Genomic DNA, 18,507 nt, shown 5'->3' on the forward strand with positions numbered 1-18,507 from the left:
TCACAACAAGGAAAACCTCCAACAATCAAGAATGCATTGTTATATACTATCATGGCTTTGCGATCAATAAATGCCATTATAAATGGAAATCAATGGGGCAAAAACAGTCCCAAACATAACGAAAGGGTAGCCAATTTGCATGTATTTTTTAAAGCATTTTTTCAAAATATGTTTCGAAATAAAATTAGTCACCAACAAAAATTCCATCTGCTTAAATAGAGAAAGTTGTGGCCAAATTAACACTCAAAATCACCCTAGAGAGCATAAAAAACATCCCCCTTAGCACACAAAAGTTAATGCAAAACCGGAAAAATGCAATATCGATATGCATATTAAACCATGCAGTTCATAACAAATGATTCAATATTATAAAGAGTATTCCAGCATCCCTAGTAACTAACTAATAATTTAATAATAACATATAACTAAAACTAATAAGCAATTAACATGCAAATACTGCTAATATGACTCTAAAAAATAAATATTGAAAGTATTCAGGCTTGTTAGGATGCCCAAGCAATTTTCATTTGAGGAAATAAATCAATAAATGTCTCTGCATATTAAACAACACAGAAAAAAATGGCACGCTGCCTCCCAAGTCCTTATGCAAGCCATTTATAGCAATAGTTAATGATTAACACTCAGCATTTATTCAGCAAATTAATCCAAAGTCAGAGAGCAACTAATCCATAAAATGAGATGCACAAAATTAATTAAAGCACAATCAGTCTGAAAGCCTGCTCTTTTATGTGTGCTTGTCAGAACAGGACACAAATCGGGTCTGTGCGCGCACGCCGTCTATGACACACATTAATAAAACTCCTTTGTATTTGCTTCTAGGGTGCTAGGCAATCGACGGATCTGAGAGCATGGCATTATGGAGCTGTTGCTTTGAGTTCTTCTGAATGACATGCTTGTTTTGGGGAAGGTAAAACTGGCGGCACATGCAAACCTGAGGGAACAGAAGTGGGCAGAAACAGCACGCGCATTTCAACAGAATCTACTTATATAAACTCCCACTTAGAAGCTGTGTATGTGTGTGTGTGGTGTGTGTGTGTGTGTGTGTGTGTGTGTGTTGGATGGAGAAGAGAATGAAATCCCCTCCCACTCAAATGCAGACTATGAGAAAAGCGCAGTATATAATCACAAATCACACTACATTAAACAAACGCTTTCTTCACAACTACTGCAAATACACTCACCGGCCACTTTATTAGGTACACCTTACTAGTTTAATTAATTATCAGTATTAATACTAATAAATATTAAATAGTTTTCAAATTAAGTTAATGTGTAAAAATATGAAATGACACATGAAAAAAGTATTGAACACATAAAGAAAGTGAGCTGTAGTAAGGTGATGAAAGCCCAGACAGCAGCTGAAATCTCTCAGTGGTTCTTCAGCAAGCCTCTGCTCTTCCTCAGTGTAAATGAATATCAGCTGCTTCAGTCCAACATCTACATTAGCAGGATGAAACCAGGGTGGACAATTCAGCAAGACAATGATCCAAAACACAGCCAAGGAGACTCTCGGATGCTTTCAGAGAAAGAAAATCAAGCTGTAGAATGGCCCAGCCAATCACCTGAACCGAATCCAATAGAGAATACGAAATAAAGCTCAGATTTGATAGATGAGAATCACAGAATCACCAAGATTTTGACACTATGCTGAAGTCTGTGAAAAACTCACACCTGAGCAATGCACGTGACTTCATTCTCCATATTAGAGGCGTCTTCAAGCTGCCGTCTCTAATAAAGCCTTATTTCAAGAGTTCACACTTAGCTGATCATTGATAATAAAGCTAGTTTGGCGTGCTGTCCCGGGAAAGAGCCCTGAGCTTATAAGATCCTTGAGCCCTGGGCTCCCTCCCGTTGCAAGGCGAGAGGGGAGTTTGAGCTCAGGTAGATCTCGATGACTCCCCTTCTTGCTTGTTGTAGCTAAGTGTCAGATATGTATACTGTAAGGTGTACTCAGAGTTTAGCTAAAGTATTTTGATTAATTATTTAGAGTGCTTGTTTTTGAACTGTGGTAGGAAACCGGAGGACCCGGGGAAAACCCACGCGACCACGGGGAGAACGAGCAAACTCCGCACAGAAATGCCGTCTGGTTTGGAAAGGAATTAAACCAGGGGCATTCTTGCTACGAGGCAACAGCGCTAATCGCTGGCCACCGTAACGCCCGTTTGAAAGGAGGGAAAGTAGGGTTGGGTGGGGGGGGGTTTCTTTCAAGACGAAGATATTGAGATGAGAAAAGGCTGGTTATTTATAGTGAGTTAAGGATCGTCTGATAGGATAATCAGTCGTTAGCTAAAGTTGGAACAGCTGTGAACAATCATAAGCACGTGATCCTCTCGAAATTTGTTTATAAATAAACTTCACATATGAAGTACATTTTATTTAAAAAAAAAACATGACGTGTTAAAAACTGTACAGCTAAGAATTGTCAGGACTCTTTCCATCTCTGATTATGGTCTGTCAAATTACAGAACACAATGATATATTTATTTATTGCCACATCAGCAACTTATGTCCATTTTGTGGCAAAATGGATATACATATTACATGATAAAAACGCATTTGTATTACAATAAAAAAGTTACTTTGACAAATATATAAAATATAAATAGATAAAATTCACACAAAAATATATTCAAAGTTAAATATGATTTTTCAGTTCAATAATGATAAGCAATAAAAAATTCTTCCTGGTGGTACCTTTTAAAAAATGTCCATCAAAGTACTCTCCTTAAAAAAAAATGTTGTCTAACGGAATTAAAATTTCCACATTCCAACAAAATATGTTTGATGGTAAGAGCAGCCTGGCAGTAACTACAATTAGGTGGTGCTTCATATTTAGCAAATATAAATGGGTCAACCTAGAGCAGGGGTCACCAACCCTGTTCCTAGAGAGCTACCTTCCAGCAGATTTCAGTTGCAACCCTGACCAAACACACCTGTTTGTAATTATTACGTGCTGCTTTAGGTACTATTAATTGGTTCAGGTGTGTTTGATCAAGATCGGGACTGAGTTCTGCAGGAAGGTAGCTCTCAAGGAACAGAGTTGGTGACCCCTGACCTTGAATGTCCAATTCACCATCTGGTATGGACAGTCTGATCATGCCTGGTCTCATAATTATAATTCGCTAAATGTCTTTCATTTATTTTCGGGTTAATTTCATGTAATTTATTATTTATGCAATTGTCCAATTCTCTTTCACAATAATATGTAGACCATTTCAATGTGGCGATGACATTGGCTCATGAACACTTCGTGCTTGTTAAACTACTTCATAACCTTAACAAGAGGCAATTCAATCATATCTTAACATTATCACACCAATCATAACATTATTTATCAATATGTGGATCGTTTGGATTCTCGGAAGCTATGTACATTTTTAAATGTAACACAATAGGACCATAGTTATTCTTTACATCGCTCACAATGGTCTATGAAGATTGTAGGTGCGTCCCAAATCGCATGCTTATGTACTATTCTACGCCTCTTTGTAGTATAAATAGTGTAAGTGTAACAGAGGCCAGCTAGTAGGTGCTGTGCAGGTAAACCTCACTCCTCCGACCTCTAAAGGTGTTCTAGCGACAGAGGCCATGGTCTTTAGCCTCCTTGGTAGAGCAACCAACTCCCATGCGGAAGGTCGCCGGTTCGATATCAGCTCGGAGCGGGTTGGGTGGCGTAAGACCGGCGGGGTTACATAAGTAGTGCATTAACACTGAAAACTCTAAAAATGATAAGTGCACTTTAATTACCCGGAACTACGTAATAAATAAATAACATTATTTATTTTGGATTGTGAAAGCAAAATTCTCCTATGAGAGTGATTATAGCGCCTCTCGATGGTGAATGCAGTTATACTCACGGCAGGTATTATTTGGTACTTTGCTCATTTATTTCCCTAATTTGGCATCCGTCAAACGTCATCAGGGAAATGATTTAAATTTCAGCTTAATAAAATAAACATTGGCGCTCCATTTGGGACGACACATACTATGCTGTTGAGTGTGTAAGTGCATAAGTACATAGTGCATGAGTGCGTAGTGTGCCATTTGGGATTTTATTTTTCATTTAATAAAAGCTGATACCAAGGAATGAATGTCGATGCACGTGAGGCAGCCTTTCTCTCCTTCTAAAAGTGTTTCTCTGACTGCGAATCTTACAAATAAATAAATGAATGCCTCACAAAAACCATCAGACAGAAACGACACCCACAATTTATGATACAAACCAATGAGAAGACAAATCGCATCCACCCACCCACACACACACACACACACACACACTCCGAGGCAGAACACACAAGCGTTCTGTTCCTGGCAGTTATTATTGTGTTCCTCTCTCTCTCTTCATCCTCCTCTGACAGAGTACTACAAGTTTGGTTATAATGATATATATTCTCTGTCTGCAGACGAATTCAACTCTGCCCTCAATCTACAATAGTGAAATGGAAGCTATCTGTAAATGTCTACCTGGAAATGCCTTTGGCAAATAATCTGATCATTAAAGTGAGCATGTTTGCTTTACTACTGAACATTGTTAGTCTTAAAGAGCCCCTAAAATGGGTTTTTGAAAATGACCTTCCAGGAAGTGTGTAACACTGCTCTAAGTGAAATATCCAGCTAAGGCTTAAATCTGAAAGTACACAGTGTTTAAAACTATTGATTCAATCAAGAGTCGACTCCTAGTACTTCAAATGAATCGTCTTGATAATGAGTCTTTAGCCGTTTCGGCTTGACATGGATACAAAACTTAAGCCCCGCCCAATTGATGCGCGCACAAACCCAGGAAAAGTGAAACCTGTGGCCCCGCCCACAAACACTGTAGCAGATCCCGGGAGAAATTACGGGAGTTTTTCGGGATATATAACAAAACGGGAGGGTGGATGGAGATGGGTCTGATATACGGGAGACTCCTGGGAAAAGCAGGAGAGTTGGCAGGCATGCTCACACATATACTATGCAATCTGACTACTTCAATATTGTTGATAAGCCGTGATGGGCATTTCTCTCTGTCTCACACTGAATGCTGTCGACCAATCGCAACAGACTGTCATTGGTCCAATCAGCGCAAATTAGCTTTGCGAAACAAATTAATCGCTCATATAGGAGGAGTCGCTGGGATAATTAGGTAAAAATAAATGCAGATTATAAGAACATGAAAGTGTTTTTTGACTTGTTGTTGGAGACCCTTAAAACCAAAGTATGACCCATTTTAATGCATAATAGGGGCTCTTTAAACTGCATAATTAATGAGAAAAAAACAGTTTGTTTTGGTAATCTTTAATCAAATTCTAACAATTTTCTTACATTCCAGAATGACAATCATCTCTGATGATGTCAGCTTGACTGACTGGGTAAAATATGCATAGCCAAGCCCCTCAAACTGATAGTTTGCTGCATGAATGCAAAAATAAACCCCGCCCCCTACTCAATATTCAGTTTTAGCTGGAAATAATTCACCTTACTGAAGTAAAAGTCTGCAGCGACTTCCAGTAGACATGCCTTTTTAAACCATTACAGTTACAGCATCATTCATTCATTTTCCTTCGGCTTAGTCCCTTATTCATCATGGGTCGCGACAGCAGAATGAACCGCCAACTATATCAGCATATGTTTTAAGCAGTGAATGCCCTTCAAGCTGCAACCCAGTACTAGGAAACACTCATGCACACTCATTCACACACACACTCATACACTACGAGTAATTTAGTTCATCAATTCTTATAGCACATGTGTTTGGACTGTGGGGGAAACCCACGTTAACACAGGGAGAACATGCAAACTCCACACAGAAATTCCAACTGGCCCAGCCAGGACTCGAACCAGTGACCTTCTAACCATTGTGCTAACCACTGAGCCACTGTGCTTCCATTATAACATCAAAGACTTTAAAAAAAAATTTACCAATCCTAATTAATCCAAAGCTTCAAGTAGAGTGTATATATTCACTTTGAAGTTTAAATTACTTTTAAAATAAAGTCAGCGTAAACTGAAAGACTTTTATTTTGGTTTGATGACGTATTTCCAAGCTAAAACTGAATATTGAGTAGGGGGCGGGTTTTATCAAACTGATGTCATCAGAGAACGACAGTCGTTCTCTGATACGTTTCTAAAAAAAATCCGTTCTGTCCTCACAATTATAGTTCAGCGATTTGGTGTTTCCAAATATCATTCCAATGAATATTCGCAAACTGCGTCGCAAACGCGTGCGGTTGCAACTACACCTCTGGAGCTGTAGTTAGAAGCTCCTGGTTGTGTTCCATTCCCAGATATCCCCCTTTGTCCCATTGCTTTCGAATATTCCAACATTCACATTTAATGATCAATAAAAAAGGTGGCATGGTGGCTGTGGTGAGTGTGTATGGGTGTTTTCCTGTACTGGGTTGCGGCTGGAAGGGCATTCGCTGTGTATAACATATGCTGGAATAGTTGGTGGTTCATTCCCCTGTGGCGAGCCCTGATAAATAAGGGACTAAGCCAAAGGAAAATGAATGAATGTGTATGTGTGTAAAACAATATATTTTAACACAAATATAATAATAATAAAAACGTAACAGTGTAAATTAACTTCTAAATTAGAGTGAGCGTAAACTGTAAGATGCTTGAAAGACTTTTATTTTGGTTTGATGACGTATTTCCAAACTAAAACTGAATATCGAGTAGGAGGCGGGGTTTTATTTTTGTGCACACATCTTTCACTGGCAGCAAACTAACGGTTGGAGGGGCGTGGCTATGCATATTCTGCAGATCTGTCAAACTGATGTCACCAGAGAACGACAGTCGTTCAGGGGTGCGTTTCAAAAAACCATCCGTTCCGTCGTCACAATTATAGTTCAGCGATTTGGTGTTTCCGAATCCGTCGTTCCAATAAATATTCGCAAACTACATCGCAAATGTGTGCGGTTGCAACTACACCTCTGGAGCTGTAGTTAGAAGCTTCTAGTTGTGTTCTATTCACATTTAATGATCAATAAAAAAGGTGGCATGGTGGCTGTGGTGAGTGTGTATGGGTGTTTTCCTGTACTGGGTTGCGGGTGGAAGGGCATCCGCTGTGTAAATCATATGCTGGAATAGTTGGTGGTTCATTCCGCTGTGGCGAGCCCTGATCAATAAGGGACTAAGCCAGAGGAAAATGAATGAATGAATGAATGTGTATGCGTGTAAAACAATATATTTTAACACAAATATAATAATAATAACTTAATGTGAATTTACTCTAAAGTCATTATTACTCCTTCCCATTTAGAGCATCATTGCGATTGTTTTACATTATAACTAACATATTTCAAATGACAGATCTGCGACAGAGCAACTACGGTTTTGTTGATGTTTGGGAAATGCATCCCAGAGTAGAAGCAAATAGTCAGATTTTGATAAATTATTGCCAAAACTAACTGTTTATTTTTGTCTATGGACTTTAAAACTATCAATTTGTGCTAGCAAAAAAATTAATTTTGATGTCATGCATACCTTAATAAATTAACATGTACTATAAACAAGCTCAGGTGTCCCGTTTTTAACTCTTCCATTAATCCCTTCAGTTTCATTAATCATCTCATCTATTATTTAAAGCTGCTGGGCCATTCGTGAAAGCCCCATTTCACACGCAGACACCCTAATTTTAACTTTCCAAACTTCTGACGCACCTCTGAGCACCATCCGTCTGCTGTGAGCAGACACCAATCCAACCAATTTACTGATGCCTCCAACATCCACTGAACATCCAACATTTCTAACAAAACAAGATCATCATGAATCCATAACTTCAAGTGGGTCAATTATAATTCCCACAAGGACACAAAAATGTTCCTGCAGAGCATCAAAAGGAAATCTTTCATGATTGCAAAACTCCTACAGCATCTAATTCTTTCGAAAGAAAAGTTCACTCAAAAAATGAACATTTACTCACTATTTATTCACCATCAGACGGTTCCAGTGGTTATTTCCTTCTGTTAAACACTAAATAAGATACTTTGAAGAAAGCCAAAAACCATTGACCTCTAATAACAAATACTATGGAAGTCAATGGTTACAGGTTTTCAGCATTCTTCAAAATATATTCTTATATGTTTAACAGAAGAAATAAACACAAGGTTTAAAACAAGTAAATGATGACAGAACACAAACTAAGATATTTTGAAGAAAGCCGAGAATCATTGACATCCATAGTATGAAACAAATAGTATGAAAATCAATTGTGACACTTTTTTCAGCATTCTTCAAAATATCTTCTTTTGTGTTTAACAGATGGAAGAAACTCAAGGTTTAAAACAAGTGAATGATGACAGAACACAAACTAAGATATTTTAAAGAAAGCTGAGAACCACAGACTTCCATAGTAAGAAAACAAATACCATGAAAGTCAATGGTGACAGGTTTTTTCAGCATTCTTCAAAATATCTTCTTATGTGTTTAACAGGAGAAAGAAACTCGAGTAAATGAAGACAGAACACAAACTAAGATATTTTGAAGAAAGCCGAAAACCACTGACTTCCATAGAAGGAAAAACAAGTACTATGGAAGTCAATGGTGACAGTTTTTTCAGCATTCTTCAAAATATCTTCTTTTGTGTTTAACAGATGGAAGAAACTCAAGGTTTAAAAGAAGTAAATGATGACAAAACACAAACTAAGATATTTTAAAGAAAGCTGAGCACCACTGACCTCCATAATAAGAAAACAATTACCATGGGAGTCAATATTTTTTTCAGCATTCTTCAAAATATCTTCTTTTGTGTTTAACAGATGGAAAAAAAACTCTAGGTTGAAAGAAGTATATGATGACAGAACACAAAATAAAATATTTTGAAGAAAGCCATAAACCACTGACTTCCATTGAAGAAAAAACAAATACTATGGAAGTCAATGGTGACAGTTTTTTCCGCATTCTTCAAAATATCTTCTTTTGTGTTTAACAGATGAAAGAAACTCAAGGGTTAAAAAAAGTAAATGATGACAGAACACAAAATAAGATATTTTAAAGAACGCTGAGAACGATATACTTCCATAGTAAGAAACAAATACTACGAATGTCAATGGTGACAGGTTTTTGTCAGCATTCTTCAAAATATCTTCTTATATGTTTAACAGAAGTAACTCAAAGAAGTATATGATGACAGAACACAAACTAAGATATTTTAAAGAAAGCCGTAAACCACTGACTTCCATAGAAGGAAAAACAAATACTATGGAAGTCAATGGTGACAGTTTTTTTTTCAGCATTCTTCAAAATACCTTCTTATGTGTTTAACATATGAAAGACATTCAAGGTTTAGTAAATGATGACAGAACACAAAATAAGATATTTTGAAGAATGCTGAGCACCACAGACCTCCATAGTGAGAAAACAAATACCATGGGAGTCAACTGTTTTTCAGCATTCTTCACAATATCTTCTTTTGTGTTAAACAGATGAAAGAAACTCAAGGTTTAAAAGAAGTAAATAATGACAGAACACAAAATAAGATATTTTAAAGAAAGCTGAAAACCACTGACTTCCATAGTAAGAAACAAATACTACGAACGTCAATGGTGACAGGTTTTTGTCAGCATTCTTCAAAATATCTTCTTATGTGTTTAACAGGAGAAAGAAACTCGAGTAAATGATGACAGAACACAAACTAAGATATTTTGAAAAAAGCTAAGAACCACAGACATTCGTTGAAGAAAAAAAAATAATACTATGAAAGTCAATGGTGACAGGTTTTTTTCAGCATTCTTCAAAATATCTTCTTATGTTTAACAGAAGAAAAAAAAACTTGAGGTTTGATGACAGAACACAAAGTAGATATTTTGAAGAAAGATGAGAACCATTAACATACATAGTAGGGAAAAAAAATACTATGAAAGTCAATGGTGACAGGTTTTTCAGCATTCTTCAAAATATCTTCTTATATGTTGAACAGAAGAAACTCAAGGTTTAAAACAAGTAAATGATGACAGAACACAAACCAAGATATTTTGAAGAACACTGAAAACCACATAGAGGTAAAGTTGTTTTATATTCGCACATTCGTTCATTTAGAAGTCTCTATATGGTTTACCATGTTACTTAGAATATTCGATCAGAATTAGCATGTCAGTATGACTTGAAATCAACTTTAACACTGTTTATTTGACCGTGAGCAATGTTGTACTTTGATAGTCATTGGCTGCTAATATGATTCCGCTATTTAGAGTTTGCAATCAGGGGCGGACTGGGACTAAAAATCAGCCCTGGCACTGTAGCCACACCAGCCCACATTACCACACTGACAGAGCCCCACCCAAGGACACGCACATTCACTACTTATATTGGTGTACAGATGGTAAAATTATATAAGCAGTACCTTATTTAAGAGATATTTAAACATTTAATGTATGTGACTGGAACAAAAGCAACCCATTTATATATGCAATCATGTCATTCATTTTCTTTTCAGCTTAGTCCCTTTATTTATCTGGGAATCAGCAACTTATCCAGCATATGTTTTACACAGCGGATGCCCTCAAAGCTGCAACCCATTATACTGGGTTACCCAATTCACAATTGGCCTACCCAATTCAGAAGGAAACCAAGAAGGAAATCCACGCGAACATGCAAACTCCACACAGAAACACCAACTGACCCAGATGAGGCTCAAACCAGCGACTTTCTTGCTCTGAGGCGACAGCACTACCTACTGCGCCATCACACTGACCCCTTTCGAGACTAGTTTAGTAAATTTTATGTATTTTGCAATGTCTGACTTGACTGCCTTTCCCTTTTTTTTTTTTTTTTGCACACTGTTTGTTTGACATTCTTGCCAGATTTTAATTACATCTGAGTAGCCCTCAGATAGGGTTGGCCCATCTCGAAACCAGCCGGTTGTTGCCAATTGGGCCAATGCTTAACATTTACTATTATTCTTACTATTATCACCATCATCATCATAATATTCACATCTCGCACAAGATAAAAGCTGCCTACATTTAAAAAAACAATATGAAAAAATAAATAAATAAAATAGGTGACCGGCCCACATTTAAAAAATGGTCCAGCCCTTCTGGCATTTGCCAGAATTGCCAGATGGCCAGTCCGCCCCTGTTTGCAATTAACACTTTTATGAATATATATTATTAAGGAGGAAGTCTGAATCTGCTAATATAAAACCAACTTTACCTCTATGAAAACTACATCCATAGTAGGAAACCAAACATATGGAAGTGGTGACAGGTTTTTGTCAGCATTCTTCAAAACATCTTATATGTTTAACAGAAGAAAGAAACTCAATGATGACAGAATTGTCCTTTTTTGTGATGAACTATCACTTTAACTGATCAATATGAGGACATTATAATCATGAAACACAAATTTCACACAGCGTCAAACACAGACTCACTTTATCCAGTCTCTTTTCAGATCCTATTACTATTACGTTTACAACTAAGCTTCGAAATTCCGCTAGAAGTCATGTGCACATTCCATCAGCAATAAAACATGCGAAACCAAATATCAGTGAATATAATAAAGCCAGCAGTTCCTACCATAATACGGTGGCGTTGTTTTTTAGCTTTCCGTACATTGTTGATGAAACGCCGGCCCATTTTCTTGGCGTACCACACGGACACAAACATCCTTGCGGAGCGCGGAACAACACCGGACTGAGACCGGAGACTGACACCGGAGCTCCTCACGACGAGCACGGGGAAACCGGAGGAGGAGAAAACGAAGAGGAGGAGGAGGAGGAGGAGGGGGGATACGCCTGCGCTTCACATCTGACACTGGCTAAATAAGACATTCACGCACGACGCATTTGATGGACGCAATCAAACCGAAGGCGAGGCTCTCCGAGCGCGTAAAGTTTATAACGCGACAGACAGTGGTTCGTATAATCATGCACCGCGCATGGATGAAGTGAACGAATGCTTTATAAGAGGTATATTTGTGATATTAATATTGTAAGAATGCCATCATGCTTCAGAACTATCAGCGCAAATTTATTGAGAAACCGCAAACAGGAGAGAGGGCGCGAGAACTTCTACATTTATTTATTTGGGTGAAGTCTAGAGGGGATACAGCTGCGGATGCATGAATATAGAGTAGCAGCATCATTTTTGTGAGATTGTACAACAATAATTATTATTACTACATTACCGTGAGGGGTAGGGTTGGGGTAGACGCTAATAAATTACAATTTAATGGTAATTTAATAAATAATATAAATAATTAGCATATAATTACTGTTTTTACTAAACTGTGAGGGGTAGGGTTGGGTTGGGGTAGACGTTAATAATATACAATGTAACGGCTATTTTTAAAAATAATATACTGTAAATAGTTATTGTAATAAATAATGTTTTTATATTACTCTGAGGGGTTGGTTTAGGGTTGGGTATGGGAAGAGCTTAATAAAATATAATTTAATGGGTAATTTAATAAGTAATATAAATATTAATTACTGTGAGGGGTAGGGATGAAGTAGACGCTAATAAATTACAATTTATTTGGTAATTTAATAAATATTATAAATAATTAACATAATAATTACTGTTTTTACATTACTGTGAGGGGTAGGGTTGGGTATAAGACACTAATTAAGTATAATTTAATGGGTAATTCAATAAATAATCCTCATTATAACTTCTGTTTTTGCATTACTGTAAGGGGTAAGGTTCGGGTTGGGTAGGGATAGACGTTAATAAAATACAATGTAATGGGTAATTTAATAAATAACATAAATATTGTAATAAATACTGTTTTTACATTACTGTAAAGGGTAAGGTTGGGTTGGAGTAGACGTTAATAAAATACAATGTAATGGCTATTTTAATAAATAATATACTGTAAATAATTATTGTAATAAATACTGTTTTTACATTAAGCTGAGGGGTAGGTTTAGGGTTTGGTATGGCTAGAGCTTAATAAAATATAACTTAATGGATAATTTATTAAGTAATATAAATTTAATGGGTAATTTAATAATAATCCTCATTATAACTTCTGTTTTTACATTACTGTAAGGGGTAAGGTTGGGTTGGGGTAGACGTTAATAAAATACAATGTAATGGCTATTTTAAAAAATAATATACTGTAAATAATTATTGTAATAAATACTGTTTTTACATTACTCTGAGGGGTTGGTTTAGGGTTGGGTATGGGTAGAGCTTAATAAAATATATTATTAAAGGGGAAATTTAATAAGTAATATAAATATTAAATACTGTTTTTACATTACTGTGAGGGGTAGGGTTGGGGTGGATGTTAATAAAATACAATTTAATAGGTAATTTAATAAATAATATAAATTATTTGCATTATAAATACTGTTTTTACATTACTGTGAGGGCTTAGGGTTGGGGTTAGACGCTAATAAAGTATAATTTAATGGGTAATGTAATAAATAATTCTCATTATAACTACTGTTTTTACACTGTAAGGGGTAAGGTTGAAGTTGGGTAGGGGTAGACGTTGATAAAATACAATGTAATGGGTAATTTAAAAAATAATATACTGTAAATAATTATTGTAATAAATACTGTTTTTACATTACTCTGAGGGGTAGGTGTAGGGTTTGGTATGGGTAGAGCTTAATAAAATTTAATTTAATGGGTAATTTAATAAGTAATATAAATATTAAATACTGTTTTTACATTACTGTGAGGGGTAGGGTTGGGGTAAGACGCTAATAAAGTATAATTTAATGGGTAATTTAATAAATAATTCTCATTATAACTACTGTTTGTACACTGTAAGGGGTAAGGTTGAGGTTGTGTAGGGGTAGACGTTAATAAAATACAATGTAATGGGTAATTTAATAATAATATAAATAATTATTGTAATAAATATTGGTTTTACATTATTCTGAGGGGTAGGTTTAGGGTTGAGTATGGGTAGAGCTTACAAAAATATAATTTAATGGGTAATTTAATAGGTAATATAAATATTGACTACTGTTTTCACATTACCATAATTTAATAAGTAATATAAATAATTATGGTAATAAATACTGTTTTTGCATTACTGTAAGGGATTGGTTTAGGGTTGGATAGGGGTAGACATTATTAAAATAAAATTTAATGGGTAATTTAATTAATAATATGAATAATTCTCATTATAACTAGTTTTTGCAATACTATGCAACAGTATCTGGATGCAGCCTTTATGATGCAAGCTGAGACTGCATCACTCAGCGATGCAATGTCAGACACAATGCACTCAAATGGAGCTAGTGACATCACTGTGACGGGTAGGGTTAGGGGTGGGGTTAGGTGAGCCCATTAAAAAGCATTGGATGCAGCCCAGATTGCACTGCACCAGGTCTGCATCCAGACCTCTCTCATACTGTGAGGGGTAGGTTTGGGGTTGGGTAGGGGTAGACATTATTAAAATAAAATTTAATGGGTAATTTAATAAATAATATGAATAATTCTCATTATAACTAGTTTTTGCAATACTGTGAGGAGTAGGTTTGGGGTTGGGTAGGGGTAAACATTAATAAAATAACATTTTATGGGTAATTTAATAAATAATATAAATAATTATCATAATAAATACTGGCGTTGCTTTACTGTAAGGGGGAAGGTTTAGGGTCAAAGAGTTATAAAACATTATTTGTAGCGTATTTTAAGCTAAAACCTCACTCACACACACACACACACACACTCTATGGACACCAGAGACTTATTTTACATCTCGTAAAAAGGTGGCATAATAGATGCCCTTTAATACTGTTAATATTAATTTACGACTTATTCACTTTAATTTACAGTTAATTGGCAGCTTTGAGCTGCATGCATAACATTATTTCAGATCCCAAATAAATGATAATACAATTTAAATAATACATGCTAAAATCCACCTAATTTCTGAATTTAACAAATGCATCATGCATGCAGCACATTATTACACCATCTGCATATAAGATACCACCACAACACCTCCTACAATATACCCAGCAGTACTTTGTAGTGTATTTCCGGTTCATTTGCAGAACGAATATGTGTGTGTGTGTGTGTGCGCGCGTGTGTGACACAGGGGAGTGCTGAGTCTGCAGATCTACTGGAGCTATACTGCACTCCAGAGTATTGCAGATCCTCACAGCACTTCATATTCACTACTGAAGAGACTTCCAGCATTCCAGAATTAATCCGGCTGCACAACAGCGATGTCCTTTGGGAAATAAGACCTATGATAATGGCCTGCTTTTAACTGCCTTGCCTTATACATAAATATTGCTTAAAGGTTGAGCTGAAGGAGAAGCAGAAGAGCTTGCAGAGCACAGTGCATCATTTTTTTCCTGCATCTCTGACAGATGTACAATCGATGCTTATGCACGATGACGGCGGAGTCAGAGGTTAATGGATTACAGAGGTAAATACAGGGAAAGATCACAATAAAACAAAGAGATTTGAAATTGAAAAGCGGTTTGAATCAGTTTTAAAAAGAGGAAAGAGTATGCTGCATGCTGTCAGAGCACTGAAAAATGACTGTGGATGAATTTAAAAATGCTTCATCTTTTGTGAAGAGTATTGTTTTTTTATCATTATAAGTTATGTTTTGGTTCCAAAACTAATAAAAAAAAAAACTGTTTAATCTTATTTTAAACCTTATTTTATTTAAAACACAGCCAAAAAGCATTAAATTCAACCCTGGCTCATTCTGAAAACGTACAACTATATACTTTTCTAGAGAGCGCCAAATATATATAAGTCAATCTAGGGCCATATGTACTTGCAAAAAAAAAAAAAAAAGCTTTGCAAACAAAAAATAAAGCATCGAGCAATAAATAAATAAATAAATAAATGCAAATTTAAAAAAAAAAAATCGCAAAGTGAAAATTAATTGTTGAAAAAATAAAAAGGATATTTGCAAACAAAAAAGAACTGCAAATAAAAATGGAGCAGTGCAAAAAAAATTTAATAAAATATTTGCAATAAAAACAATATATATATATATTTATATATTATATATTATATTTATATATATATATTTGCAAAACTAAACAATATAAGAAAACTTGGGCGTTTACGGCACGCCCAGATCTGCTGGGCTTTAAGACTACCTCTGTGATACTGTCTCCAGGTGATGACATCACTTTAATGGAGGCAGGTAAAACGCACAGAAACATGAAGTGCAAAGTGAAAACAGCATCGCAAACTCACAGTTGACTAAAAAGCTAATCAAAATGAGCGTTGCAATTGACTGGACGGGTTTTGTAAAGGCAATGCTATAAAAATGTTTTGCAAATATCTATATAGATTTTTTAATTGCAGATATTTTATTTGTTGTTTTTTTTTTTTTTTTTTTGCATTGCTTGTGTTTATTTGCAGTTCTCTTTTTTTCTTTTTTTTTGCTAATTAAATCATTATTTCTCAAAAAAAAAATTGGTTCATAATTTTTACTAGTTTTGCATTTATTTATTTAGTTTTTGCTCAATACTTTCTTTTATTTTGCAAGTATATATCGCCCTAGATTGACCCCATACAAATACATCCCAGGAGTTAGGTTTTTTTTTTTTGCAGTTTTTTCGCAAATCCGCTGTGTCCGCTTTTCCAGATCTCAAACTTTTCTCACGAGTGCCAATCATGCCTGCTGTTCTCACGTAAATACACCAGAGGCCGCTGTCGACTGACTGACTGTTTTTTTTATCATAATAAGTTATGTTATCAAAACAAGTTATGTTTTGGTCCCTCCACCCACTATCTTCCCTAAACCCAACCCATAGTGTTTTCAAAAGCAATCCAGAAAAAGAAAAGCCCTCTCCTGATTTTTACTACGTTTTCAAATCTTACCACAATCTCACCCTTTTATTCACGTGTTTTTTTATTTTTCCTATTGCTGCACTTCTGCAAACGTTCTTTGCGGTCAACTCCACTCTATGTTTCATTGAATGTATTAGGATTTACTTTTTTTTTTTTTAAGGTAAGTGGTTGCAAACGATATATATGGGCTGAATTGATACAAGCAAATTCAATTGAGTGATGTTCAACTTCATTTGTTTAAGTCCAGCCCATATAAATTGTTTGCAACCACTTACCCTAAAAAAAATTGAGTAAATACAATGAATCATATTTTATTTTAGTGTAACTGGATGTCAGTTCCCGAATTAAACTTGCGTGCGTAATGAGACCATGCCACAATAATCATTGTAAACCTGCATGCCAGCTGAACACCATTAACCTCAGGAAGCACAAATGTCCCACAATGCTTTTCACTGCAGAAGTGTTGTCCACTGTGTGTGCACAAGTGTTACGTAACACACTCCAAGTTGACAGGCTCACCTAAATGAGAAATGCACTCTCTTCTTCCCCTTTTCTTTATCTCAGTCCTTCTGCCTGCATTTCCACCCACTCTCTCTCTCTCTCTCTCTCTCTCTTTCTCTTTCTCTCTCTCTCTCTCACTCTCACTCTCTCTCTCTCTCTCTCTCTCTCTCTCTCTCTCTCTCTCTCTCTCTCTCTATTGCGTTTGGATCCCCCAGCCCATTTGTCTCAGCAAAAGTCTGTTCAGTAATTACCTTAGAGCTGCAGGGACAACTTTAAACATTCATTAGTGAGCAAGAACCTTTGAATAGACATCCAAACCCTCACACTCACACGGAAGGATTTATATATATATACATATATAAAAGTAGTGGAGAAAAAAATGGAAAATAGGTGGAGAGGGTTGCTAGAGCAGAGCCTAGAGGAGCGCACTGTAGCAAAAGGTAATCACATCAAATCCAAACACACACATAAAGCATTTTGCTAAAGCTGCGCTGGGCAATGAGAATGAGCACACATCAACACACACCCACACCCACACATACATGCACACATGCACCGCAGAATAGCTGCCATGGGATGGTGAGCACAAAAATAAATAAATAAATAAATATTAACAATAATAATAAAATAAAAATGTAATTAAAAAAAGTTATATTAATTAAATAATAATAATAGTAATAATAATAATAAATAATAATAACAATAATAAAATAATAATAGCAATAAAAATAAAATTAAAATAATAAAATAAAAACAATAATAATGAAATAATAACAATAATAATGAAATAATAATAATAATAATTAATAACAATAATAAAATAATAATAGTAATAAAAATAAAATAAAAATAATAAAATATTAACAATACAATAATAATAATAATAATAATAATAATAAAATAATAATGAAATAATAATAATAAAATAATAATAATAATAATTCCTTACATTTATATAGCGCTTTTCTGGGCACTCAAAGCGCTTTACACACAATGGGGGGAATCTCCTCATCCACCACCAGTGTGCAGCATCCGCCTGGATGACGCGACGGCAGCCATTTTGCGCCAGACCGCACACCACACACCAGCTGATTGGTGGAGAGGAGACAGCGATGAAGCCAGTTGGAGGCTATGATGGACAAAGGCCAGTGGGCAGATTTGGCCTGGATGCCGGGGTTAAACCCCTACTCTTTTCGAAGGACATCCTGGGATTTTTAATGACCACAGAGAGTCGGGACCTCGGTTTAACGTCTCATCCGAAAGACGGCGC

The 18,507-nt window shown here is 35.8% G+C and overlaps 1 protein-coding gene across 7 annotated transcripts in view; it reads right to left on the reverse strand.

The window, feature by feature from the left end:
* dlg4a (discs, large homolog 4a (Drosophila)) overlaps positions 1-18,507 on the reverse strand; it is a 226,871-nt gene that overhangs the window by 72,541 nt on the left and 135,823 nt on the right. Inside the window, exon 1 of one of the 7 annotated variants that reach the window (XM_009302023.5) lies at positions 11,520-11,638. The exons of the other annotated variants lie outside the window; for them this stretch is intronic. Within the exon in view, the coding sequence (XP_009300298.1) occupies positions 11,520-11,609 (90 nt within the window). The 5' untranslated portion in view covers positions 11,610-11,638. Of the gene's footprint in view, positions 1-11,519; positions 11,639-18,507 lie in introns of those variants that run through there. 7 annotated transcript variants of the gene reach the window in all.

This window comes from Danio rerio, chromosome 5 (assembly GCF_049306965.1).
Source record: "Danio rerio strain Tuebingen ecotype United States chromosome 5, GRCz12tu, whole genome shotgun sequence".
Classification (NCBI taxonomy): domain Eukaryota; kingdom Metazoa; phylum Chordata; class Actinopteri; order Cypriniformes; family Danionidae; genus Danio; species Danio rerio.